Here is a 26,348-nt window from a genome sequence, read left to right as displayed (position 1 = left end):
GAAGACATTGGACACATCCTATTGAAAAACACCTTGCCCTGAGGCCACTTATGAGATTAAAAGTAACAATTAGCATCTAGGCAGAGGCAACTGCCCCACCCTGTTTAAAAATAATCTTGCCACACCTGAGGACAATTGCCTGGGGGGCAATTCAAGTCTGCATCCTATTATCACTAGGTAGGCAGAGGTAACATCTGGAGGCTATGAGCCTTTGCGTGACCTAATTATTCAGAAACAACCTTTAATACTGTCCCTCACTAGAGACTGAGAGGTGTAGAGGATCTACCTAATACATAGTCACAAACCCAAACACAAAGCCAAAATGAGGAGACAAAGAAACAACCCACAAATGAAAGAACTACAGAATTCTCCAGAAGAAGAGTTAAATGAAGCAGAGATAATAAATTTATCTGAAACAGAGTTCAGAGTTATGATAATAAAAATTCTCAACACCATGAAAAAAGATATAGTAACTATGAAGAAAGAACAGGATGAGATAAAGAATGACATAAAACAAATAAAGAACACATTAGAAGAAATGCACAGCTGGTTATGTGGTAAGCTGAGGATCGAATCAGAGAATTAGAAGACAGAGCTGATAATGTCACTCAATCAGAAAACCAAAAAGAAAAAACAATTAAAAAACAGGAGGACAGCTTACGGGAGCTGTGGGACAATGGAAAACATGAAACTATTAGAATAACAGGTGTGCCAGAAGAGGCAGAAAGGGAGAAAGGCATAGAGAAGTTGTTTGAAGAAATAATGGCAGAAAACTTGCCTAACCTGGTAAAGGAAAAAGTCACACAAGTTCAGGAGACACAAAGAACCCCAAACAAGAAGAACCCTAACAGGCCCATGCCCAGACACATCATAATTAAAATGCCAAAAATTAAAGAAAAAGAATCTTAAAAGCAGCAAGAGAAAAATAAAACTGTTATCTACAATGGAGCTCCCATAAGGCTGACCCCTGATTTCTCATCAGAAACTCTACAGGGCAGAAGGAAATGGCATGAAATACTTAAGGTAATGGAAAGCAAGCATTTGAGACCAAGATAACCATATCCAGCAAGGCTATTATTCAAAATAGACGATCAAATAAAGAGCTTCCCAGACCCCCCCCCCCAAAAAAAGGCTAAAGGAGTACATCACCACCAAGCCAGCATTATAAGAAATGCTAAAGGGATTTGCTGGGGTCCAACCCCAGCAGGCCCAGAGGTCCCCAATGGTGTGGACGGAGTCGGCGAAGAAGGAATGACACAGAGGCAGCGTTCAGTTGATCAGCATAGTTGGGTTCTCTTGCTATGTTCTATCCAGGTTCTGTAGCCAGGTTCTGTCTCTAGGTTCTTCAGCCAGGTTCTCTCACTTGGTTCTGTCTCTAGGTTCTGTGGCCAGTTTCTGTCCAGGATCTTTTGCCATGTTCTCTCCAGCGAAGTTCTTCTGTCTCTAGGTTCTGTGTGGGTTCTGTGTCTAGGTTCTGTGTCCTGTTGTCTTGTTACATCTGTATTTATACCAGTTGATTCCAATCCTATCAATCTCTATTCCAAAGGTTAGGGCATTTCTTATCTCCATTCCAGGGAGTAAAGATTATGTAGCTTAAGCATGATTGTTCATAGTTAAAGTGATTAACTACCCGCCTGGCACTTAGTTAAGGGGTTTTATTCCCTCCCTAACTTCAGGGGAAAATCCCTACCTGGGGAAACAACCTTTCTCGGAGAGGTGACCTTGGTTAAAACACATAGTGCCAAGAAGGTGAGTAAACATATTAAGAACAGTATGCCATATACGCCAGGTCCCTTGAAACATATGCTGTGCAGATGTTTCTTCCCTGCAGCGACTGTGTCAAGCAGCAAGGATGGACCGGCTCCCAGCAGGGATTGATGTAATGAAAAAAAGAAACAGAGAGAGAAAACAAGACATAATTAACCCATTATACACCATAAGTGTCTGTAGACACAAGTGGCAGACCTTCCCAACACACCACGTGTGTCTATCAAAATAAAAATGTATTCCCTAAGTGGCAGCCCTGACCAGCTTTAAAATCATTTTTCGTGAGAATATTCAGCTGAAAATATTGAAGAACTAGAGGCCTGGTGCACAAAAATGTGTGCACTCGGGGGGTCCCTCAGCCCGGCCTATGCCCTCTTGCAGTGTGAGACCCCTTGGAGGATGTCCACCCCAGTGGGGACCTTCACCCCATGGAGATTTGGCCAGCCTGAGTGAAGGACTGATGACTGTTTTCAGGCTGGCAGCACCCCCTTTAGGGTGGGGGTCCCCATTGGGGTGCCTGGCCAGTCTGGGTGAGGGGCTGAGGGCCGTTTTAAGACTGGCCAAGCACCCTGGTGACATAAGCTCCCAGCCTCTCCTTTTTTTCTTTTTTCTTTTTTATGCTGAGATTTATTTACCTTCTATAATTGAAACTTTGTTGCCTTTAGCGGAGGCCTGCGGAAAGCTTGGCTTCCTCCATCACCAGGGGCAACCCAGTCCTGCTTGCTCCAGCTCCGTGGCTATGGCTGGCTGAAAGCAGGAATCTGGGAATTGTTTACCTTCTATACTTGAAACTTTGTTGCTTTCAGTGGAGCTCAGAGCCAGCTCCTGCACCCTCCAGCTCTGTGGCCACGGCTGGCTGAAAGCAGGTATATGGGGTTTATTTACCTTTTATAATTGAAACTTTGTTGCTTTCAGTGGAGCTAAGAGCCAGGCCATAGCAGGCGGGGAACCTTGGCTTCCTCCATCACTGGAGCAAGCAGCCTCCTGCTCGCTCCAGCTCCATGACTGCCGGCTACTACCTTGGTTGGGTTAATTTGCATATAGTTGCTCTGATTGGCTGGTGTGCGTGGCTTAAGGCATCGCGAAAGTGCAGTCAATTTGCATGTTTGCATTTATTGGTATAGGATACCCAAATTGTGAGTAATATATTTATTTTTATAATATTCATTGCAAATTGATTTATTAAATTAAATTCAAAATATCATGGGGTGTGGGCATAGTTTCCATTTTGGACCTGTGGCAACGACCTTATTAAAATGACAATAAATAAGCACCTATCAATAACCATCCTAAATGTAAATCTAAATGTAAATGGAATAATGCTTCAATCAAAAGGCATAGGGTAGCTGAATGGATAAAAAAAAATGAGAAAAATATATGCTGTCTACAAGAGACCCACCTCAAAACAAAAGACACACACAGGATGAGAGTGAACAGATGGAAAAGAAAATTTCCATGGAAATGGAAAAGGAAAAAAAAGCTGGAGTACCAATAATCATATCTGACAAAATGGTCTTCAAAATGTAGGCCATCACAAGAGATAAGAAAAGTCACTACATAATACTAAAGGGACTGATGCAACAAGAAGATATGACCCTGGTACACATATAGGAAATCAATATAGAAGCACATAAATATATATAAAAAAACTTCTAGGGAACTTTAGTGGAGAGACTGACAACAAAACAGTTATAGTAGGGGACGTTAAACCCCTCTAACATAAATGGATAGATTTTCCAGACAAAAACTTAACAAGGAAACAGAGACTCTAAAGGAGACGCTGGAGCAGATGGATTTAATTGTCATTTATAGAACATTTCACCCGATGCAGCAGAATATATATTCTTCTCACGTGCACATGGATCATTCACAAAGATAGACCACATGTTAGGACACAAAACAAGTTTCTATGAGTTCAAGAAGATTGAAATCATAGCAAGCACCTTCTCAGATCACAGTGGAACAAAATTAGCAATCAACTACAGTAAAAACACCCCAAAACATTTAAACACATGGAGGCTAAATAGTATGTTATTAAGTAATAAATGGCTTACCAACAAGATTAGAAAAAAAAAAAAAAAGCGGCCTAGAAACAAAAGAAAATGAACACACAAAAACCGAAAATCTCTGGGACAAAGCAAAAGCAGTCCTGAGAGGGAAGTTCATAGCACTAGAGGCATACCTTAAAGAGAGAGAGAGAGAGAGAGAGAGAGAGAGAGAGAGAGAGAGAGAGAAATCAGCGATAAACTATTTAACCCTATGACTTAAAGAACTAGAAAGACAATAACAAGGAAAGCCCAGAGTAAGTAGAACGAAGGAAATAATAAAATATCCTTGGGTAAAGATTAACAAAAACAAAGTAAATGGATTAAGTAACATTAAAGAGATTATAAGAAAAATATATTCCAAATTTTGTTAGTTGTATAATGGTTATGTTTAAATTATTATCACCTAAGAAATTGGGTGAAGGGTACATATAATATGCTGTAGTACTTTATAGTTTTTTTTACATGTATGAGATAATTTCAAATTAAAATATTAAAAAATTAAAAATTAATAAAATATTAACTGAAATGTGCATGCATTACATGAAAAATCTCCTAATTTCTTCTAGCATAATTTTATTAAGTTGTGCTAAAATTTACAAGGGTTCAATTAAAAAATATCTTAATTCTAAATAATATAATAGAAAATATATAATAGTGCAGTTATAAGCACTTATCTGAAAATAAAAATTTAAAGAAGTGAATTTAAAGAAGGGATTAGCCAAAGAAAATATATGTACAACCCATGGACACAGACAACAGGCTGGTGATGGCCAGAGAGAAGTGGGGGGCAAGAGCTGGGTAGAGGGGGCTAAAGGGGGGAAATAGGGACATCCTATAAAATAATCATAAAAGGCGAATATGCACATTGACTGAACAGCAGAATGGCCGGTTGCTGTGATGCGCACTGGCCACCAGGGGGCAGACACTCAATGCAGGAGCTGCCCCCTGGTGGTCAGTGCACTTCCATATGGGGAGTGCCACTCAGTCAGAAGCTAGCTTATGGCTGGCCAACGCAGTGGTGGTGGCACGAGCCTCTCCCACCTCCGTGGCAGCAATAAGAATATCCAACTAATGGTTTAGACCCGATCCCTTGGGGGCCTAAGCCTTTAGTCAGACATCCCCCGAGGGCTCCCTGGCTGCCAGAAGGATGTCTGACTGCAAGCTTAGGCCTATTCTCCCGGGGAGTGGGCCTAAGTTGACAGGTGGACATCCCCCAAGGGGTCCTAGACTGTGAATGGGCACAGGCCGGGCTGAGGGACACCCCCTGAGTGCACAAATTTTTGTGCACCGGGCCTCTAGTAAATACATATTAATCAATAATAATTAATCATAATACTCATAGATACAGATAATATTTTGACAGTTGCCAGATGTGAGGGGAGTTGGGGGTATGGGTTAAAAAGGTAAAGTTTTTTTTTAGAAGTACAAATTAGTTATAGCCCATTGACCCAGACAATAGATAGGTGAAGGCTTGAGATAGGGCAAAGGGGGGAAAATGGCGGAAATGGGTAATACTCTCACCAATAAAATGCATTTTTAAAAAATATTTATATCCCCCCCCCCTAAAAAATAAAGTACTTAGTATATATCTATCAGTTTTAAAAAATTGAAAGAACTTTCCCTGGCCAGTGTGGCTCAGTTAGTTGGAGCATCATCCCATACACTGAAAGGTTGAGGGTTCATTTCTAGTCAGGGCGCATACCTAGGTTATGGGTTTGGTCACTAGTTGAGGCACATATGGGATGCAACAGATCAATGTTTCTTTCTCACTTCAATGTTTATCTCTCTTTCTCTCCCTCACCCTCTCTCTAAAGCCAATAAAAACGTGTCCTCAAGTGAGGATTACAGAAAAATAAAGTAAGAACTCCAGTCAAATATATGAACACAGATGAATCACACATACAAGGGTGGGCAAAAGTAGGTTTATGAGTACAATTATGAGTACATGAAACAGTGTACTATTGTATTATTTATTATTTAATTGTACTAGAGGCCCGGTGCACAAATTTGTGCACTCGGGGGGGGGGGTCCCTCAGCCGGGCCTGTGCCCTCTCACAGTCTGGGACCCCTCAGGAGATAACGACCTGCTGGCTTAGGCCTGCTCCCGGGTGGCAGAGGGCAGGCCCAATCCCTCGGTGTGGCCCCTGGTCAGGCTCAGAGTAGGGCCGATTTGGGAGTTGGGGCACCGCCCCCTGTCACACACAGAGCAGGGCGGATCAGGGGGTTGGGGTGTCGCCACTCTCACTCACACTCAGGGCATGGCCGATGGGGAGGTCATGGCTCTACCCCGTCACACACAGAGCGGGGCCCGTGGGGGGAGCGCTACCCCCTGTCACACACAGAGCAGGGCCAATCAGGGGGTTGGGGCACCGCACCCTGTCACACACAGAGCTGCAGGGCGATCATGGGGTTGGGGAGCTCCCCCTATCAGGCACAGAGCAGGGCTGATCAGGGGGTTGGGGCGCCTTCCCCTGTCACGAACAGAGCAGGGCCGATAGGGAGGTTGTGGCCCCGCCCCCTGTCACACACACAGCCGCAGGGCGATCAGGGGGTTTGGGCGCTGCCCCCTGTCATACTGATCCCGGTGCTGGGAGGCCTTGAGGCTCCGCTGATCCCGGTGCTGGAAGGCATATTACCCTTTTACTATATAGGATAGAGGCCTGGTGCACATGTGGGGACCGGCTGGTTTGCCCTGAAGGGTGTCCTGGATCAGGGTGGGGGTCCCCACTGGGGTGCCTGGCCAGTCTGGGTGAGGGGCTGAGGGCTGTTTTCAGGCTGGCGTGTGACTGAAGCTCCCAACCTCTCCTTTTTTTCTTTTTCTTTTTTATTCTGGGCCAGCTTTAGCTCTCAGGCTTGGCTCCAGCTCTTAGGCCTCTGCTGCTGACAGCAGGTTTCTGGCCTTTGTTTACCTTCTTTATTTGAAACAATGTTGCGATCTTGCTGGCTGAAGCCCGATGGACTAAAGCAGGTTTCTGGGGTTTTCTTTAGCTTCTATATTTGTAACATAGTTGCTTAGAGTTGCAGCTCAGAGGCCTGCAGCAGCAGGCAGGGAACGTTGGAGTCCTCTGTCACTGAAGCAAGCAAGCCTCATGTTTGCTTTAAGCTGCCTGGCTGCCGGCCGCCATCTTGGCTGGCAGTTAATTTGCATATTGCCCTGATTAGCCAATGGGAAGGGTAGTGGTCGTACGCTCAATACCATGTTTCTCTTTTATTAGATAGGATTACCACTGTAGACCTACTTTTACCAATCCCTATACATAATTTTGAGTGAAAAAAAGAAGGTACAAAAATAATATATACAGAATCATTCTTTTTTTATAAATATGAAAAGCAATAATAGCAAAAACAAATAATACTTTCTTTGCATTGGACAGGGTCCTAAGAATTTTATATATAACTAGTGGCCCGGTGCACAAAATTCATGCATGGTGAGGTGTTCCCTCAGCCCAGCCTGCACTGTTTCGCAATCTGGGACCGCTGGCTCCTAATCGCTCACCTGCCTGCAGGCCTGATCTCCCTAACTGCTCTCCCCTGCTGGCCTGATCCCCCTAACTACTCTCCCCTGCCAGCCTGATCATCCTAACTGCTCTCCCCTGCCAGCCTGATCACCCCTAACTGCCTCTGCCTCAGCCCCGCCATCATGGCTTTGTCCGAAAGGACTTCCAGAAAGTCGGCCAGAAGTTGTTCGGTCTAATTAGCATATTACCTTTTTATTAGTATAGATTGATTTCAGAGAGGGAGGGAGATAGAACCCTCAATGAAGAGAGAGAATCATTGATTGGCTGCCTCCTGCACGCCCCACACCGGGGATCAAGCCCACAACCCAGGCATGTACCCTGACTGGGAATTGAACTCCAGGCCCTTCAGTCCTCAGGTGGAGGCTCTATCCACTGAGCTACACTGGCCAGGGCTACACTTTCCCTTTCCGCTGGGATGTGTTCTGTCTGCTGGAGCTGAATCACTGAAGCTGTCTCATTGGGGCAGAGTGGGGTGCACTGGGAAGCTTAAGGCAGAGAAAGGTGCACTGGGTTGGAGCAGGTGGAGCCCCCTGAAAGCTGGAGAGGGGCCTCGCTTAACAGCCACACTGTTTCATGGCTGTGCTGCCTCGCAGTTGAGTGGCCACACTTTTGGGCTGTGCCACAGTCAGCGGGAGTTTATACAACTGAACTGTCTCAGGGATAGCTTCCTCCTCACCACATCCCCAAGCTGGGGGTTTCTCTTAGGGTTGAAGTGACACCAATCACCCTTGGTTGGTAGCCAATTGGCCACTTTGTAAAGAGAAGTCTGGAATCCTGACTTTACATGAACACTCCAATTTTTTAAGATAGCAACTAATGCAAACTTCAGATGTTTGGGCCAAACCAGAGAGGTGGTCAGACCTGGTGTCCAGGCCACTGGGCAGCACTGGGATCAGCCCAGCTGTAAAGGAACCCTAGGCGTCTGGGCAGGTGAAGGGGTGGGGGCCTGCTTAGGTAATTCCGACATCACCCCACTTGTTTGTTTGTTTGTTATTTTTCCACTAATATCAATTTATTGTAATCTGTTGGCAGCATAGATAGATACTATTTACCAGAACTTTGTCTTCATAGAAGTGGACAGTATGTAGCCATTCTATAGGAAACTGTGTGCACTTAATCATCAGCATGATCTTTCAGTTTCTTTTTTTGTTTTTGTTAATGAAAATAAGCTTTATTATATCAAGTAATAAATACATACAAAGATGCAAACACTATTAGTCACTGTCTTTCAGATGTTTGGATCCACTGATGGGAAAGGCAAAACTGAAACCTACATATATCCTTAGGGGAAATTTCAGGGGTCCTTGTAAGGCAAGATTCGATAAGTTGCTCTTTCTTCTGTATTTATAACTTGTGAATTTTAAAGATTGATTTCAACTCATGCAAATGCTTAAGGAAAAAAAAGTTACATTGAGCAGAATTTATACTGTGTGGTGAATGGGCACTGACTACTAAAGCGCTGCCTCAGGACTTGCTGAAACAAACCTTCAGAGTTGGATCAGCTCAGAAGAGAAACATAAGCAACCATGTGAGTAACAGAAATGTATCCAGAAGAGAAACACCAGTATCTGGGAGGCCAACTACAGTTTGCTGTGATAGGTAACTGACGTGCATCATGTAAATCAATACTTTAAAAAAATACACAAAATGCCCTGGGTAGTTCCTAACTAATATGTAAACCTAGTAACAGCAAAAATCTCTTCTCCTTTTCAGCGAAGGGAGGTTCGGAGCCTGACGAACCATGGGAGGGGCACAGGGAGGAGGAACCAAGCTGTTACCATTTTGAAACCAAGTTTCATCAGAAGGGGGTGGGGGTCAATGAGCTTCTTGGAAGAAGATGGAAAGCCTTTCACGCTGACTTGGAGGCTAGGACTTGGAGTTCCACTCGGTCTCCACCAAGCACTCCCCAACCAGCCCTCTCACGTGGATGATGCCTCATTTCAGTCTCTCCATTGTGCTCTTTCTGCCTGCGTACATGGGTCGGCTCTCCTTCCCCAGCTCTTTGATGATGGCCAGCAGCTCAGCATATTTGTTCTGGAGCACCTGGCTGTTCCATGTTCCCTGCGTGTAGCCTAGAGATGGTGGTCTGTAGTCACTCAGCAGTTGGCAGTACTGGGAGGATGTCGCCATGTTGTGGAAGGTGGGTGGACACTGACAGCAGCGTTGAGGGAGGCAGCGGGCATGTGCACTGTAAAGTTCAGTTTGTAAGACATCCCCCTCCTGGGCGGGGGGCGGGGGGGCCACAGTGGGGCCTGGCCCACGAGGCAGCAGCGGCAGCGAGGCCTGGTAGTGGCGAAGCGGCCCGGCATCTGTGCGCCCGTCCGTGTGCCCGCCAAGCTCCCACGAACTTTTTGTTGTTGACAGCTCAGGCTGCAACAGCAAATGTGGATGTCCCTCACCCTGACACCCCCACAGTATCATAATCTTTCAGTTTCTTGATGTTCGGCTGTGCCGCTCAATTTCTTTCTGCAAACGATCAATCTTTTTATGATGAGTAATCTCTTCTTCATGTTGTTTCTTCAAGGCTGCCAGCTGTTCTTTAGTCCGCTCTCTCAGAAGTATTATTCCTCTTCAGCCTTCTCTTTTTTTGCAAAGGTCCCACCGGCTTCCCTGATCACGCCCGCCTCTGAGCTGAAATTAGCTGACTGTTTGCAACCAAAGCCTCCAGCTTGCATGGCCCTCACTCCCCACATTCCGAGCCACAGCCATGCCGCTAACACCGATACTGCCATAGTTGTCAGTGCCACAGCTCTGGACCACCCCACTTGGTTTTAAACGCAAACCCACCTTGAACAGGCCTTGAAGGTCTTTTTTCCTTCTGTCTGCTCACATTCAAGTGCCGGCAGTGCTGGTCCATTGGTGGCTGGCCTGTCCTCTTCAGATTCAACCTGTAGGACTACTAAGGGAGCCAGTCCAAGGGATAGGAAGCAGCCTCAGAGCCCAAAGCCGAGTTCCAGGTGGCCAGCAGCGCTGTCAAGATCTTGCCTGCAGCGCTGGTCCATTGGTGCCTGTCCTGTCCTGAGATTAACCCTGCAGGATTACTAAGAGAGCCAGTCCCCATTTCCGCCCTGCCCCCATGCTGCACGCGCAACCTCCTCCTGTCTGGTCATGACCCGTTATGGCATCCTGGCCTAATTTGCATATTTCCTCTTTATATCCTATCTAATAAAAGAGAAACATGGTAATTAGCATATGACCGCTACCCTTCCCATTGGCTAATCAGTGAGATATGCAAATTAACTGCCGACCAAGATGGCGGCCAGCAGCCAGGCAGCTGATGCGAACAGGGAGGCTTGCTTGCTTCAGTGACGGAGGAAGCCAAGCTTTCCCGCCTGCCTTGCCGGCCTCTCAGCTGCACTCTAAGCAACATTGTAACAAATATAGAAGCTAAACAAAACCCCAGAAACCTGCTTTATTGCCGGGCTTCAGCCAGCAGGATCGCAACATTGTTTCAAATACAGAAGGTAAACAAAGGCCAGAAACCTGCTTTCAGCAGCGGAGGCCTAAGAGCTGGAGCCAAGCCTCAAAGCTAAAGCTGGCCCAGAATAAAAAAGAAAAAGAAAAAAAGGAGAGGTTGGGAGCTTCAGTCACACGCCAGCCTGAAAACAGCCCTCAGCCCCTCACCCAGACTGGCCAGGCACCCCAGTGGGGACCCCCACCCTGAAGGATGTGTGACCAGCTGCAAACAGCCATCATCCCCTCACCCAGGCTGGCCAGGCACCCCAGTGGGGACCCCCACCCTGATCCAGGACACCCTTCAGGGCAAACCAGCCAGCCCACACACGTGCACCAGGCCTCTATCCTATATAGTAAAAAGGCAATATGCCTCCCAGCACCAGGATCAGCGGAGCCTCAAGGCATCCCGGCACCGGGATCAGTGTGACAGGGGGCAGCGCTCAAACCCCCTGATCGCCCTGCGGCTGTGTGTGTGACAGGGGGCGGGGCCACAACCTCCCTATCGGCCCTGCTCTGTTCGTGACAGGGGAAGGCGCCCCAACCCCCTGATCAGCCCTGCTCTGTGCCTGATAGGGGGGAGCTCCCCAACCCCCTGATTGGCCCTACTCTGTGTGTGACAGGGTGTGGCGCCCCATTCACCCCCCTCCCCCCAACGGGCCCTGCTCTGTGTGTGACGGGGTAGAGCCATAACCTCCCCATTGGCCCTGCACTGAGTGTGACAGGGTGTGGCGCCCCAACCCCCTGATCCGCCCTGCTCTGTGTGTGACAGGGGGCAGTGCCCCAACTCACCTATCGGCCCTACTCTGTGAGTGATGGGGGGAACTCCCCAATCCCCTGATGGGACCTCTCTGTGCGTGACAGGGGGGAGCTCCCCAACCCCCTGATCGACCCTGCTCTGTGCGTGACAGGGTACGGAGCCCCAACCCCCCTGATGGGCCTTGCTCTGTGAGTGATGGGGGGTGGCACTGCAACCTGCCCATCGACCCTGCCTTGAGAGTGACAGGGGGCGATGCCCCAACCCCCCAATCGGCCCTACCCTGAGCATGACTGAGGGTGGCATCACAACCTCCCAATCCACCCTGCTCTGTGCATGACAGGGGGCGGCGCCCCAACTCCCCAATCAGCCCTGCTCTGAGCCCGACTAAGGGCTGCACCTAGGGATTGGGCTCTGCGACCCGGGAGCGGGCCTAAGCCAGCAGGTCGTTATCTCCTGAGGGGTCCCAGACTGCGAGAGGGCACAGGCCGGGCTGAGGAACCCCCCCCTCCCCCCTTAGTGCACAAATTTTTGCACCGGGCCTCTAGTATAGATAGATAGATAGATAGATAGATAGATAGATAGATAGATAGATAGATAGATAACACTTTCCAGTGTTCCTGACAACTCTATTAGGGGCTGTTATTCATCTCAAATAGATAAGGAAGCTAAAACTGAGAAGTTAAGTGACTAGCCTAAGCTCAACAGCTGAGTAAATTGAAGAGCTAGGATGCAGACCCAGGTTGTCTGGCTCCAGAGTCCACATTTTAATGACTGTACTAAGTAAACCAACACTAAAAATTGCTTAGGATAATTCACCTATGTGGGCAAAGGGAGCAAAAATCATAATAGGGGAGGAAGGTCCATATTTAAAGGTTATCAGGAGGATAAACCCATAGCACTTCCCCAAACCACTGCCCCCTTATATGTACATACACACCAGACTTCCAGTGGAAGACATGCTATGAAGAAATATTATTTTAATGTTCTTTTTTGAATTTTTAAAAAATATAATATTTATTCTGAAATATATTCTGCACAAATCACAATAAGTGTTCACAACTGAACCCATCTGTGTAATTAGCACTCAGATTAAAGAAAACAACATTAACAACATCAGTAAGGGCCCTCTTAGACCGGTTTTGTCACTGATACCCCCACTTTGGGTTAACCACTATCCTAGCTTCTAATACCATCACTTAGTTTTACCTGTTTTTAGACAGTATAGAAATGGGCTCATATAGTAGGTACCTGCTTTTATAACTTTTTTTCCCTTTGACATTATACAGGGATGAGCAAAAGTAGATTTATAGTTATGAGTACGTGAAAGGGTTTATTCTGTATTATCATTTATTAACTAGAGGCTCAGTGCATGAAATTCTTGCAGTGATAGGATTCCTAGGCCTGGCCAGCAATCAGTACCGATCAGGGCCTTCCGGATGCCAGCTGGGTCCTTCCTTTGTTCCGTGCCACCTCTTGGTGGTCAGTGCACGTCATAATGAGTGATTGAACTCCCGGTCTCCCGGTCGAACTCCCAAGGGGACAATTTGCATACGACGCTTTTATATATAGATTATTATTATTATTATTATTATTATTATTACTAGGGGCCCAGTGCACGAAATTCGTGCACTGGGTGTGGGAGGGGGTAGGGGGGAGTGTCCCTCAGCCCAGCCTGCCCCCTCTCACATACTGGGAAGCCCTCCGGCATTGACCCCCATCACCCTCCAATCACAGGCTAGGCCCCTTGCCCAGGCCTGATGCCTCTGGCCTAGGCGTCCGGTCCGGGCAGCGGGGACCTGCAGTGGCAGCGGGGGGGGTGCCGCGATCGCGCGGGCTCCACCCCTGCCCCTGCAGGAAGCCTCTGGCTGAGGCGTCTGGCCCGGGCAGCGGGGACCCACAGCTGCAGCGGCCCCGCAATCGTGGGCTTCGCTTTAGGCCCAGGCAAGGGACCCCTAGGTCCTGGGACTGCCAGCTTCGACCGTGCCCAGCTCCCATCGCTGGCTCCACCCCTACTTCCTGCTATCACTGCCCAGGGCGGAAAAGGCACCTGATTCTCCGATCATGGCTGGGGGGCAGGGCAAAGGCAGCTCCCCCCTGGGTTTCAATCACTGTCAGTGGCAGGGGGCTTCTTCCTGCTTTCCCTTTCGCCTCCCTGCATTGTGCCTACATATGCAAATTAACCGCCATCTTGTTGGCAGTTAACTGCCAATCTTAGTTGGCAGTTAATTTGCATATAGCCCTGATTAGCCAATGAAAAGGGTATCGTCGTACGCCAATTACCATTTTTCGCTTTTAGTAGTATAGATTATTATTAACATACTTTGCCCACCCTGTATTTGTTAGATTTATCCATATTGTGGTAAACAGCAGCTCCAGTTCACTCATTCTCATGGCTGGAATGCAATATGAATTTATCACAATGTATTTACCCACTCAATTGTTGCTAGGCATTATCAATTTTTTTTCAGTCTTTCCATTGCATCACCACAAAGCCAGGTTCAGAGTGCAGTGTAGTGGAAAGCGTATGGTTTCTGGAGTAACAAAAAATCTGGTTAAAGCTTGCTTCTGGTAATAACTTGATATTATATATCATTAATGTGTTATTGGACAGATTATTTGGCCATTATAAGTGTTGATGTAGGATATGGATAATAATGCATATCTGTGATGACATATAGCAAGTAGATAGTAGATAGTAATTATTATTATAACGCCCATAAAATATTTGCTATTGGCTTGAAAATCACTTATGGATTACTGTCACATAGCTTAGCTCTTGTAGCATTGCCCTCTGCCAGGACATGCACTGGCCTTTGAAATGCAGGGTGGACATGTACCCTACCAGGTTTCTGCCTTGTTCCATCTCCTGTATTTTTTCAACCCCATCTATCTCCAAATCAGGTCCTTTTCCTAAACTTCTTTCTATAATCTCTGTTCATGGAGGAAAAACAGCAACAAGACTGACAATCTTATGTTTTATAGCCAATTCCTTTTTGCCTGCCATCTATTAGGTGACAACATAGCTTCCACAACAGTCCTAACTCTCCAAAAAGTGGGCTAAATACATCCTCAGATGTGTCAGATAGTTTGGCTCTGGACCACCAGAGACCACACAAAGGCTTGATTCAGTGGCTGTTCCACTTTGGCAAGGGCATTCTTGAAAGAGAACTAAAAACATCATACTGTGGGAAAATCTGACAAGACCCTAAAAATATAAATCAAAGGGTACAAATGCTTTCCCTGTCATGTGTCCAAGGGGGTTGACTGAGTCTTTATTCTGTAGTCTCCAATGGACAGCCCAGCATTCTGCACTGCAGGATGAACGACCCATTATGAACAGAGATAGACTGGGCCTTATTTATCCTCCTTTGACCTTGGAGAGAGGGGAGGAAGTTGCATGGTGCTGACAAGGGAAATAATGGTGGAAAATGTTCTGCTAATCAAGTGATAGCTAAAATACACACATATGGAGGACTCACAAATTTTGTGTGTGCTGGGACTTTTGAGGGGTGAGATCGTTAGAAAGAGTTAACAAAACAGGAGTTTAGCATAGGTAGACAAAGAACTCTAAAGCCAGTAGACAAGAAATTGGAGAAAAGGACAAAGAAGTGGATCATACTTGACCTATCCTAGTCACCAGAAATAAAGATTTATATTAACTCAATATAAGAAATGTTAAAGTGCATGGACTCAGAGCCAAGAAATTTGAGTTCAAATCCTGGATTTGTCACTTGCTTTTGTCCCTGTAAAATAAGCCTAATAATAATCACAAACAAGATGTAATTAAGGTTCCAGACTAGAAAAATGTTATCAACCCTAACAGTGAAAAGTGAAGATGTGGCTGACAAGAGTTGAGGGTTAAGAGGTAGTGAAGGAAGACAGAGGTGCTAATATCTTCATCTTACCAAGCTACAGTGAAAAAAAGAAGAAAAAAAAGTTAATGGAGTAAGAAATAAGGGTCTAAAAATATTAAAGTAGAGGTAAGCAATAGAAGCACTAGAATGATGTTATAATTATCAAAAATTGCAAGAGGAAAAGAAGAAGGTATGAGCAATAATAAAGAAATAGCAATATAAGCATATTTTTTCAAAAATACAAAAATAACCATCAAAATAATAAATGTTTCTATCACACAGATGGGGTTGAAAAAATATAGAAGATGGAATAAGGCAGACACCTCATAGGGTACATGAAGTTGCCCACAGTATGATGTTTTTAAAATGGTTAAAAATTAATGCCTATGAGGAGTAGAGAAATATGAGAGATTGTTGAGATATTTACAGATCCTATTTTACTACTTTATATATTTTTATATATATTTTTTATTGATTTCAAGGAGTAAGGGAGAGAGAAAGAGAAATAGAAACATCAATGATGAGAGAGAATCCTTGATCGGCTGCCTCCTGTTTTAAAATAGAATCCTATTTTAAAGAAAATAGTTCCATAAAAGTCCACCAGATAAAATAGATCCAAGGGAAATTGCTCTGGCTAAAGTATGGAGTTAGGAGCCCCACGTAAACAGTTTCTGGAGGGGGAGGGTAGCCTCTGATGGAGATGATACCTGTGAAATCATCTGGCTGGTGATTTCAAGCTTAGGAAGGCAATCAGAAACCATTGCACAACAGAAGCTATTTCCCAAGGCATCACAATGGTTAACCTGATGGGAACTGGTTATTTTTATGAAATGACATATTAGAAAATAGCCTTCTGACAGTTTGTTATTGAATGGCCCTATCTATTGGGATACAGTCACCCATGTGGAACTGACAACAGAGTTCACTGGCCTGCAAATGGATTCTGCAAAGTAACTTGCATTAGCCAGTTACATCTCTGACCAACAGCTCAGAATCTATCCATAGGAGAAAAATATTATTTGAGTATCACAATTCACTCCCCTCCATGCTTGTCCCATTACCTTTCCACAGATTTCACACAAAACAATTATTATTTCAAGCGGTAATAGCATCAGTGTCATTTGAAAAGGTTAATCATGTTTGATAACCAAGATGTTTATTCACAATGTGTACCCTCTTAATTCTCAGAACTTTGCTATTTTGTTAACTTTTTAAAATTATCTATGACAAAAAGACATCTCCAACATCTTGCAGTGACGCAGACACAGATCTGGAGGCCTGGTGACATGAAACCACTCCATAAATCAGTAGCCATTTGGGAAACATTCATTGCCTCTACCATCTCTTTTTGCCTTACTCATTAACTTCTATTTTTTTTTTTTTTGTACATCAGAGTAAGCCCATCATAAATTGGAAAATTTCATTGGATGCATTCTATTCTCCCCATTTTACTGCCAAAGATAATGATGATGGTGATGGTGATGGTGATGATGATGATGACGACAACAACAATGACAGAAAACAGGTACTGTTTTCAGGTACTGTTCCAAGAACTTTATATTAGAATTTAAAAATCACTCATAGTCACATTAAAAAAAGGAAAACAATTTCCATTTTATATCCCACATATGAGTGAAATCATATGGTTCTTAACTTTTTCTGTCTGACGTATTTTGCTCAGTTTCACCCAATAAATTTAATTTTAAAAATCCCCCCAAAGGGAAAAAGTCAGGTGAAATCAGCTTCAATAATATATTTTATTTAACCCAATATATCCAAAATGATATCATTTAAACATGTAATTAATATAACATATTAATGAAACATTTTCATTTTTTCATATTATCCTCAGAATTGTTTATACACTAAATTCTGATATGCCAATTTCAATTACTCAACAGATGAAAATTTAGTTAATTGCCCTGATAATTACAAACAGAATAGGTGATTAGGAGTTATTTGTCCATGGTTCATGTTGTACACATGAGAAAACTGAAGCCCAGAGAGAAGTGGTATCTCTCATAAAGGGAAATGAGCCCTAGTCTTACAACCAGAAGAACTGAATTCAAATCCAAGCTCTGCCCCTTCCTGGTTGAGTGCCTCAGACATTACATCTCACTGAATCTTGGTGTCTTCATATGTAAACATGGGATAATAACCTTTACTGTACAAGGCTGCTCTGGGGTTCAAATGGAAATATACATCTATATTTGTAAGGTCCTACAAAGCACATACCAACACCAATAAAGTCAGAGGAGCCATCTCCCAGCAATGCTGGGTGTATCAGTCTGGGCCCAATCAAGAGATAGAAATCAGTATAAAAATTAATAAACTACAAATTTACTAAACTAAAAAAAGTAAATATAAGGTATAAGGAAACTAACTCTGTACAGTTCCACAGGCTGAGGAAAGGTACCCCAGGGAGAATGAATTTGAAAGGGGTTTAGATCTCACTGAAAAAAAGGTATAATAATTTAAGCCACTGAATAGCAGAGAAGTTTGCTAGCTTGGCCTGGTGGTCTGCAGTCACAAAGTAAGAAGGAGGCAACTCTCCAGAATGCAGAGGGGAAAAGACAACCAGCAGACAGTGGGAAAGGTATACAGAGGATGGGAAAATCTCTAGATTGAAGTGAGCTTTGTAGAGCCAGCCTGCTTCAGTGGAAACATCTTAAGGTACAACCAGCCTGTATGAGGGCTGGCAAAGGAAACATGGAGTAGCAGCTCTTTCATAAGCCTTTATTCAGCAGGTGTGCCACATAGGGGACCTACAGAGGAAAGATGGGAGAAAGCATGGGTGGGGAGCCCTTCAGGGAGAGACCTATATTGAGAGAACTGCAAAAAGATTATCACCAGGCCAGGGGAGGCTTTGAGATTACTGAGGGACCATGCATTCCGGGTGTGTGATGCGGCCAGAGTCCCACCAATATCTCACTCCCATTCTACTGGCCCAGCTGTGTAGCAGCCATAAACTTTAGGCGTACCCTTTCCTCTAACAATATCCTCCTAGCTGCTAGCACCTTCTGCTGAGAAAGCTTAACATCTTGTGCACTGTAAAGGAGAGATGTTTAAAGGAATTCTGTCCGTTTTCACAGAACAGGTTTTGAGGAGTGTTCAAACTGAGAGACAATAAATAAATAAAATAGAGGGGTAGACTGGAGGCTACACTTTCTTGTCCTAATTTCAGAGCTCTGTCTGCTACCTTACATTTTACTACTAGGAGGATTTTAGATAGTTTCTTGAAAAAGACTCTCACACCAAACGTTGATCACTTTCCTTGTATGTGTATAGGTTGGCCCCACTGATAAAGAAGTAAGGAAAATATAGGAATTTAACCTTTCTGAGTCTCGGTTTCTTCATTGGGATAATGGATATTATACATCCTACAGGTCTGCGGTAATAATTAAGGGAAGATAGTGTATGTAAAATCCTCAGCCCAGGCCTGTGATATAGGAAGTATATAATAGAAATTCATTTCCATCCCCTCAGATGACATGAGGTCAACCACTGCAGCAAATTCTTCCTTTCCTTTTTCCTATTCTCACCCAGGAATGAATGTAAACCATGTGTAAAGGTTTTTATGTCATCTATTCTTCATCCTTTTTATTCAGTATTATGTAACAATTATCAAGTCAATTACAAGTAGTTAATTATTTTCAAATCACACTTATGATTATAAAGATTCTTCTCTCCTATTATATACTTGTCCAATTAACTATTCATGTTATTGAGACTCCAGATGAACTGAGTGGAATCCAGAATTGCTGTGCTATCCAGAGAACTGACTTTGCTTGAATGCCAATCACTCAAATAATGTCCATGTCACCTTGAATGATGACATCAGGCAGTGGGAGCACTTCTACTAGTCTGCTCTTTCTTCTCATAACTTGCTACTTTCATATCTTGGATCCAAACTGTTGGTCATGATATTGCAGGTAATAACCACTGAATGCTGGGTTCTTAGTACTAAAAAGGCCAGATGCTTGGTCAAGTTACTACATTTAGTTCTGGTAGACACTCTTGGTTACATGGTGCATACATATTGTAGCTCACAAAACAGGCCTACACCTAGCTGATAAGAATAAATTTCATAATTATTCATACCCCTTTATGAGAACCTGAAAAATCGGCATTCTATAAGTAATCAAGCTGAGATTAACTGGCACAAAGCTGACCAACTGAAATTTCTACATTGAAGGAAATGTTCTATATCTGTGTTGTCCAATATAGTGGTTACTAACCACATGTGCCGATTGAGCAGTTGAAATATGACTGGTTCCACTGAGCAACTGATTTGTTAATTTATTTTATTTGCACAGCTATCAGCTACTATATTGCACAGCACAGATATGGATATTATGGCTTAATGGAATGGGAGATTTGAATCTAAAAAGATCCTTAGATCTAAATCCTGGCTAATGTCACTTACTAACTATATAACTTTAGTCATATTCATTCCCTTGTCCAAATCTTAGACCCCATTTGTGAATGGGTCCTAAAATCTAGCCCTTCAGATGTGTCTGCTGATAATACCAGAACCTCACAGGTTTGTTGTAATTAGAGAATTAATAAAAAGCATCTAGTCCAGTGCTCAGTACATAATAGTCTTCACTTTTAAAAATATATATATATTTATTAATTTCAGAGAGGAAGGGAAAGCGAGAGATAGAAACATCAAAATGAGAGAAAATCATCCATTGGCTGCCTCCTGCACGCCCCCTACTGGGGAACAAGCCCACAACCCTGGCATGTGCCCTGACAGGGAATTGTGACCAGCTTGGTTCATAGTTCGAGGCTCAACCACTGAGCCATAGCAGCCAGGATAAGTAGTCTTCAAATAATAGCTATTATTATCACACTCCTCATTTGCCAGATGGAGAACCTGAAATTCCCAAAGCAGAAGTGTATTGTCCAGAGATACATAACTAGTTGAAGGCATAGCCAGAAGCCAATTAATTTTCTCATCTTTTTTGATGATGTGTTTTCTTATATAGATAAACCCTTCTCACCCCAGAAAACTGAAAAGTGGTTGCCAAACAACTGTTCAAGTGCTGTAAAAAATATACATGTTATGCATATAAAAGAAATGTACCTTGGTGAAGCCTATTTGCTCCTTCCGAAAACTTTCCAGGGGTTTGATCAGCAAATCACTAGCATTGTGTACCTAGAGAATAGAAAGAACACACAAAACAATTTTTAGTTTAGCAAAATCAGATTCAAGATTCCTTGTTACTAGGGCATTTCCTTGTAATATACCATCCAGTGAAATGTTAACTAGTGTGCTGGCTCTTTGGGTTTTGTTGCTGTCATTTTCCTATATTGGTCTCTTAAAATCAAATGCTTTGAAAGGAAATGAGAGAAGGAACATTAGAGACATTTCTCTGTAATTTTACCAGTAGTCTGATCAGATATTTTAATTGAAAAATATCCAAATAAATCAACAAACGACAAGTGCTGGTGAGGATGTGGAGAAAAAGGAACCCTCATGCACTGCTGGTGGGAATGCAGACTGGTTCAACTACTATGGAAAACACTATGGAGTTTCCTCAAAAAATTATTAAAAATGGAACTCCCATTTGACCCAGTAATCCCACTTCTAGGAATATATCCCAAGAAATCAGAATCACTAATCAGAAAAAAAATATATGCACCCCTGTATTCATAGCAGCATAATTTACAATAGGTAAGATTTGGAAACAGCCTAAGTACCCATCAGCAGATGAGTGGATTAAAAAATGGTGGTACATCTACACAATAGAATACAATACTGATCTAAAAAAGAAGGAACTCGTACCATTTGCAACAGCATGGCTGGACCTGGAGAGCATTATACTAAGCAAAATAAGCCAGTTGGAGAAAGATAAATATCACATAATCTCACTCATTTGTTGAATATAATGAACAACATAAACTGATGAACAAAAATAGATCCAGAGACACAGAAGCATCGAACAACAGTCCAACCTCAGAGGGAAGGTGGGGGGGTGGATAAGAGAGCAACCAAAGGTATTGTATGCATGCATATAAGCATAACACATGAACACAGACAGTAGTGGGGTGAGGGCATGAGCTGGGGGGTGGGAATGGCTGGGGAGAGGTCAATGAGGGAAAAAGGAGATATATGTAATATTTTAAACAATAAAGATTTTTTTTTTAAAAAAAGACAAATATCCAGAGTCATGTCCACAAACACACACAGGAAGCCTGAAGTATGTGTGGTAAGTAGAAAAGAGAGTGAAAAATACATGAAAAGGCCAGTTTTACGAAGCGCAAACTACTTCATGGGAAGCAAATGAGTTAGCAATAATAGCATTAGGATAAATTGTTTCTAGTCTTCTCCTAGTATGTCATAAAAGCAGAACATTTCCTTCAGAATTTTGTGTATTATTAAAAGCAACAGACAGAACACTAGACCAGGCCTTCCAATTACCTAATTTTAGATGCTCAGAAGCTGATAGGAACAGCCTGAGCCTGTCCAGGTACTAAAATATTGACATTGATATGTTCTAGAGATATAAAAACATCATCTCCAAATCAAATCCCTTATTCAATGGGCAGATAGAGATACATAAAACTTTGTCTTCATGTGAACCTCTTGGCAGCTGTCCAAGGCAGCAAGTGGGGTTTGTTTCTTCAGTGGTGTGAATTATTTGCCCTTTATTGGAGGACTTTAGCAAACACATCTGAAGGGCTAGATTTTAGGACATGTTGCATTAATTTTGATCTACTAAAAGACGTGTAACTGAGGGACTGGCTTTCTTGTCAGATGAGACATAAAGTATCAATAAGACAAGATAACAACAATAGAAGACAGAATCAAAAGCCAATTTTGACCAGTCCTGTATTCTCCAAACTAAGAAGCAATTTTTAAACTACCAGCAAAAAGCATTTGGCAAATTGGGATTTTATATATATACTAGAGGCCCAGTGTACAAAAATTTGTGCACTCAGGGGGGTCCCTCAGCCCGGCCTATGTCCTCTTGCAGTCTGGGACCCTTCGGAGGATGTCCACCTGCTGGCTTAGGCCCGCTCCCTGAGGGATCTGGCCCAAGCTGGCAGTCAGACATCCCTCTGGCAGCCCGGCAGCCCTTGGGGGATGTCCACTTACCAGTAGGGAGCAGACCTAATCTGCAGTCGGACATCCTTAGTGCTGCTGAAGAGGTGGGAGAGACTCCCACCAATACCGCTGTGCTGGCAGCCATCAGCCTGGCTTGTGGCTGAGCAGAGCTCCCCCTGTGGGAGGGCACTGACCACCAGGGGACAGCTCCTGCATTGAGCATCTGCCCTCTGGTGGTCAGTGTGTGTCATAGTGACCAGTCATTCCAGTCGTTCTGCTGTTAGGGTCAATTTGCATATTACCCTTTATTATATAGGATAGAGGCCTGGTGCACGAGTGGGGGCCGGCTGGTTTGCCCTGAAGGGTGTCCCACATCAGGGTGGGGGTCCCACTAGGGTACCTGGCCAGCCTGGGTGAGGGGCTGATGGGTGTTTACAGGCTGGTCACACTCCCTTCAGGGTAGGGGTCCCCACTGCGGTGCCTGGTCAGCCTGCGTGAGGGGCTGATGGCTGTTTGCAGCTGGTCACACCCCTTTCAGGATGGGGGTCCCCACTGGGGTGCCTGCCCAGCCTGGGTGAGGGCTGATGGCTGTTTGCATGCTGGTCAAGCCCCCCCTAGTGGGGACCCTCACCCCATGAAGGTTTGGCCAGCCTGGGTGAGGGGCTGAGGGCCATTTTCAGGCTGGCCAAGCCCCCTGGTGATGGAAGCTCCCAGCCTCTCCTTTTTTTCTTTTTTTTTTAATTCTGGGATTTATTTACCTTGTATAATTGAAACTTTGTAGCCTTGTGTGGAGCTCAGAGCCGGTCAGGGTGGGCAGGAAGCTTGGCTTCCTCCATCGCCAGAGGCAACCCAAGCCTCCTGCTTGCTCCAGCTCCGTGGCCCCGGCTGGCTGAAAGCAGGTATCTGGGGTTTATTGATCTTCTATAATTAAAACTTTGCTGCCTTGAGTGGAGCTCAGAGCCGGCAGTGGCAGGCGGGAAGCTTAGCTTCCTCCATCACTGGAGCAACCAAGCTTCCTGCTGGCTCCAGCTCTGTGGCTGCCGGACACCATCTTGGTTGGGTTAATTTGCATATAGTCAATCTGATTGGCTGGTGGGTGTGGCTTAAGGTGTAGAAAAGGTATGGTCAATTTGCATGTTTGTCTTTTATTAGTGTAGATTTATCCAGGTCCTACAGGCACTTTGGATCTCCTGTGTTGTATCCAGGTATGAGTCAAGGTTCAATTAAATGGGCAAACATTTATCCAATCAAATAGCTCCACTAACTGCCCTGGTATAAAAAATAAAGACACCAGTGACTCTTGATTAAAAACAAGAATCCGTCTACTGAAAGTACCAGGCTGTCGCTCTTGCCCCGCATGCACTACACTTCTGTGGATTATGGATTATGTGCTATTAACTTTGTATGCCCACATGGAAAGAAATTAAGTCTTGGTGTCAAATTCAGTGCAGGGAGTCATTTTTTGAGCTTTGTAGAGGTTTTAAAACATGGCCAAAAAATTCTGTGACTCTCCTCTCATTGTGAGCTTAGGTCTCTGTCCCCTACCTTGAATATGATGTATTTGTTATTGTTTTGAACCAACAGAGTACAGAAGAAGTGATACTATGAGACTTGCCACTTCTAAAGAGAGTAGCATGTGTCAAGCTACTATATGAGTATTCATTCAGGTGAGCCCTTGCATATGCAGGCATCCAGTTGTTGTTTTTTATGTTCCAAGGGGCATTTTGTTGCATAAGCAGTGGTCATACTGACCCATAAGGCTACTGCTTTTTATATGTGTGGCCTGTCTCAATCTAGAAAGTAGTGCATGATTCACCAAAATTGGAGTCTATAGTTTTCCCTTAATCACATTGGCAATATTGCTCCCAGTCTCCTACAAAACAAATAGATACTCTGAACCTCTTCATCTCTTTGACATTAATTGGTTATTATACTACTTTCTGCCAAAACACAGAGCTAGAGATGTATGAAAAGGTTACACTGAAGCTTGGTTCTGTTTTCTTTTTCATTCTTTTTTATCCTTAACTTAAAATTCTAGCAACTACTTATTCTTTCTCAACTGTAATTAGAAAGTAATTTTAAAAAGAAGAAATTTAGCAACAACTCATAAATGCTGGCCCTTAATCCCCTTTCTGATCACTGCATCCATTTTGTGAGCTCTCTAGGAGAAAAGTTCCTACCGTTATGTCAGGGTAGAATCCCCGGAATAATAAATGACATGCTAAACATATTAGTGAGTATATGTAATCAGGTTTCTATTGAATGAAGCACATATTAACACTAGATAGGGCATTTAGAAGGGTAGAGATGGTATTCAACCCAGTAGTGCAAAACTGCTTAGTAATCTTTGATGGTTAACCAATTACCAAAAGAAGGAATGAAGGACAGACTGTTTTAAATATCATGGGCCACTTTAGGTTATTCTTGGCAGTCCTCAAAGACAGACCTTGCACATTGCTGATAAAGTCCCCTTCAGAGTCATAAATTCACTTAGGCAAACCTCCTATCTTTAACTATACAGGAAGTCTGTCATCCAGACTTCTAAAGGCCACCTTCTAAGGTACTACACCCTCCCCTAGGATATTGTTTAAGAAATCACACCTGGGATGCTCCTTCTCATTTCTTCCCTCCTTAGTTCTTTCCACAATTTAAATTCATTTCTGAGGGTGACTAGAACATTTGCAATTGTCACATGCTAGGACTTTGAACTTCCTATTTGTTCTTCTAAAGCTTCTTTTGGTCTCTTCTTATAGAAAGGATAAAAAGCTGATTTTAAAAAGGTGATTAACATCTCCCACATTATCCATATTGGGGTATTAGAGTCCAAGAAATGGAAGAGGTACAGTCAAGAAATGAATTTCTGGCATATTGTGAAAGGCCCTCATTGAGCCTAACCTTCACAGCATTCATGAAATTAAATGGGAAATGGGGAGCCAACACTCAGTACATGACTGAAGAGTTGTGGAGACAAAGGGGCACAACATAATTAAAGACAGAAGAAAATGAGTCACTCTTTTGGCAAACAGCCAGCAAGAAGGGTGAGAAAAACAACATCTCAAAAGATGAATCCTACTTCAATATTTGAGAGCTTTGTAATTGGGTAAATAAAAGAGATCAAGAAACAAATAGGGCTGAAGAAAGTACAGCTGAGCTTTCTGATGGTATCTGAATAAAATGGGGGTGAATGGCTTTGAGATCAACATTGGCAGCAGCCCAGAAACTCTTCAGGCAGGAAAAAAACCATTTAGTAGAGTGTGGATTAGTTAATAAGTCAGAGATACCAGACTCCAAGGAAACTACCCATATTGGCCTTTCAGTACCCTTAGAAGAAAATCTCTTGATTAAGAAATTTCCCAAGTGAAATTTCCACAAGCAAAATCATGGAAGCAACAAAAGGTAACTAAACACAATACACATAATCAGTGATTTTTGCTATTACTAGTAATAAAACACTTTCATATTTAATAATTTGGAGTATTTAAAACAACTTTGAGAGTTGAAGATTATTTTCATCATTTTACATATGAAGAAAGAGAGACTCAGAGAAATGTGTGATAAATCTAAAGTTAACAAGTAAATTAGTGGAGCAGCCATTATTAGAGCCTAATAGTCTCTAATTCTCTTACCTCCAAGCCTTGCCTTCAATGCTACTTCTCTAGAAGCCTACATGAAATGAGAGCAGTATTCTGAGAAGCCAGTACCACAATATTGAAAAGGAAGAGTGATTACAGATGAAAGAACTCTTGATATCTGAATAAATGGGCTTAACAGAAATGGTCTGCCAATAGGAATACATCCTATGAAGGAAACAAAAGGTAGAATTCTTTGTTGTCCTCCACAAAGTTCCAACAACCAAAAAAAGAAATGAGCAAAAGGCCTGAACAAACACACCTC

At 43.5% G+C, this 26,348-nt stretch overlaps 2 protein-coding genes and 1 pseudogene across 4 annotated transcripts in view; all 3 read right to left on the bottom strand.

Moving 5' to 3' along the window:
• The window catches only part of OPHN1 (oligophrenin 1), a 571,284-nt gene that overhangs the window by 357,282 nt on the left and 187,654 nt on the right, over positions 1-26,348 (bottom strand). For all 3 annotated transcript variants that reach the window (XM_059679643.1, XM_059679645.1, XM_059679644.1), the window contains exon 5: positions 20,490-20,561. In XM_059679643.1, the coding sequence (XP_059535626.1) occupies positions 20,490-20,561 (72 nt within the window). The remainder of the gene's footprint in view (positions 1-20,489; positions 20,562-26,348) is intronic.
• Positions 9,200-9,546, bottom strand: LOC132225074 (cyclin-dependent kinase 2-associated protein 1-like; annotated as a pseudogene).
• Positions 9,837-10,065, bottom strand: LOC132225011 (ATPase inhibitor, mitochondrial-like). Its single transcript, XM_059680214.1, has one exon. It carries the CDS (start codon positions 10,063-10,065, stop codon positions 9,895-9,897), a length of 171 nt encoding a protein of 56 aa, XP_059536197.1. The 3' UTR covers positions 9,837-9,894.

Source organism: Myotis daubentonii, chromosome X (genome assembly GCF_963259705.1).
Source record: "Myotis daubentonii chromosome X, mMyoDau2.1, whole genome shotgun sequence".
Classification (NCBI taxonomy): domain Eukaryota; kingdom Metazoa; phylum Chordata; class Mammalia; order Chiroptera; family Vespertilionidae; genus Myotis; species Myotis daubentonii.
Note: the sequence above shows the minus strand (reverse complement) of the source record. Positions and strands in the feature narration are given on the sequence as shown.

Bases quoted from the DNA above. Each gene is read 5' to 3' on its own strand.
- LOC132225011 (XM_059680214.1), bottom strand. From the start codon at position 10,065: ATGGCAGTATCGGTGTTAGCGGCATGGCTGTGGCTCGGAATGTGGGGA.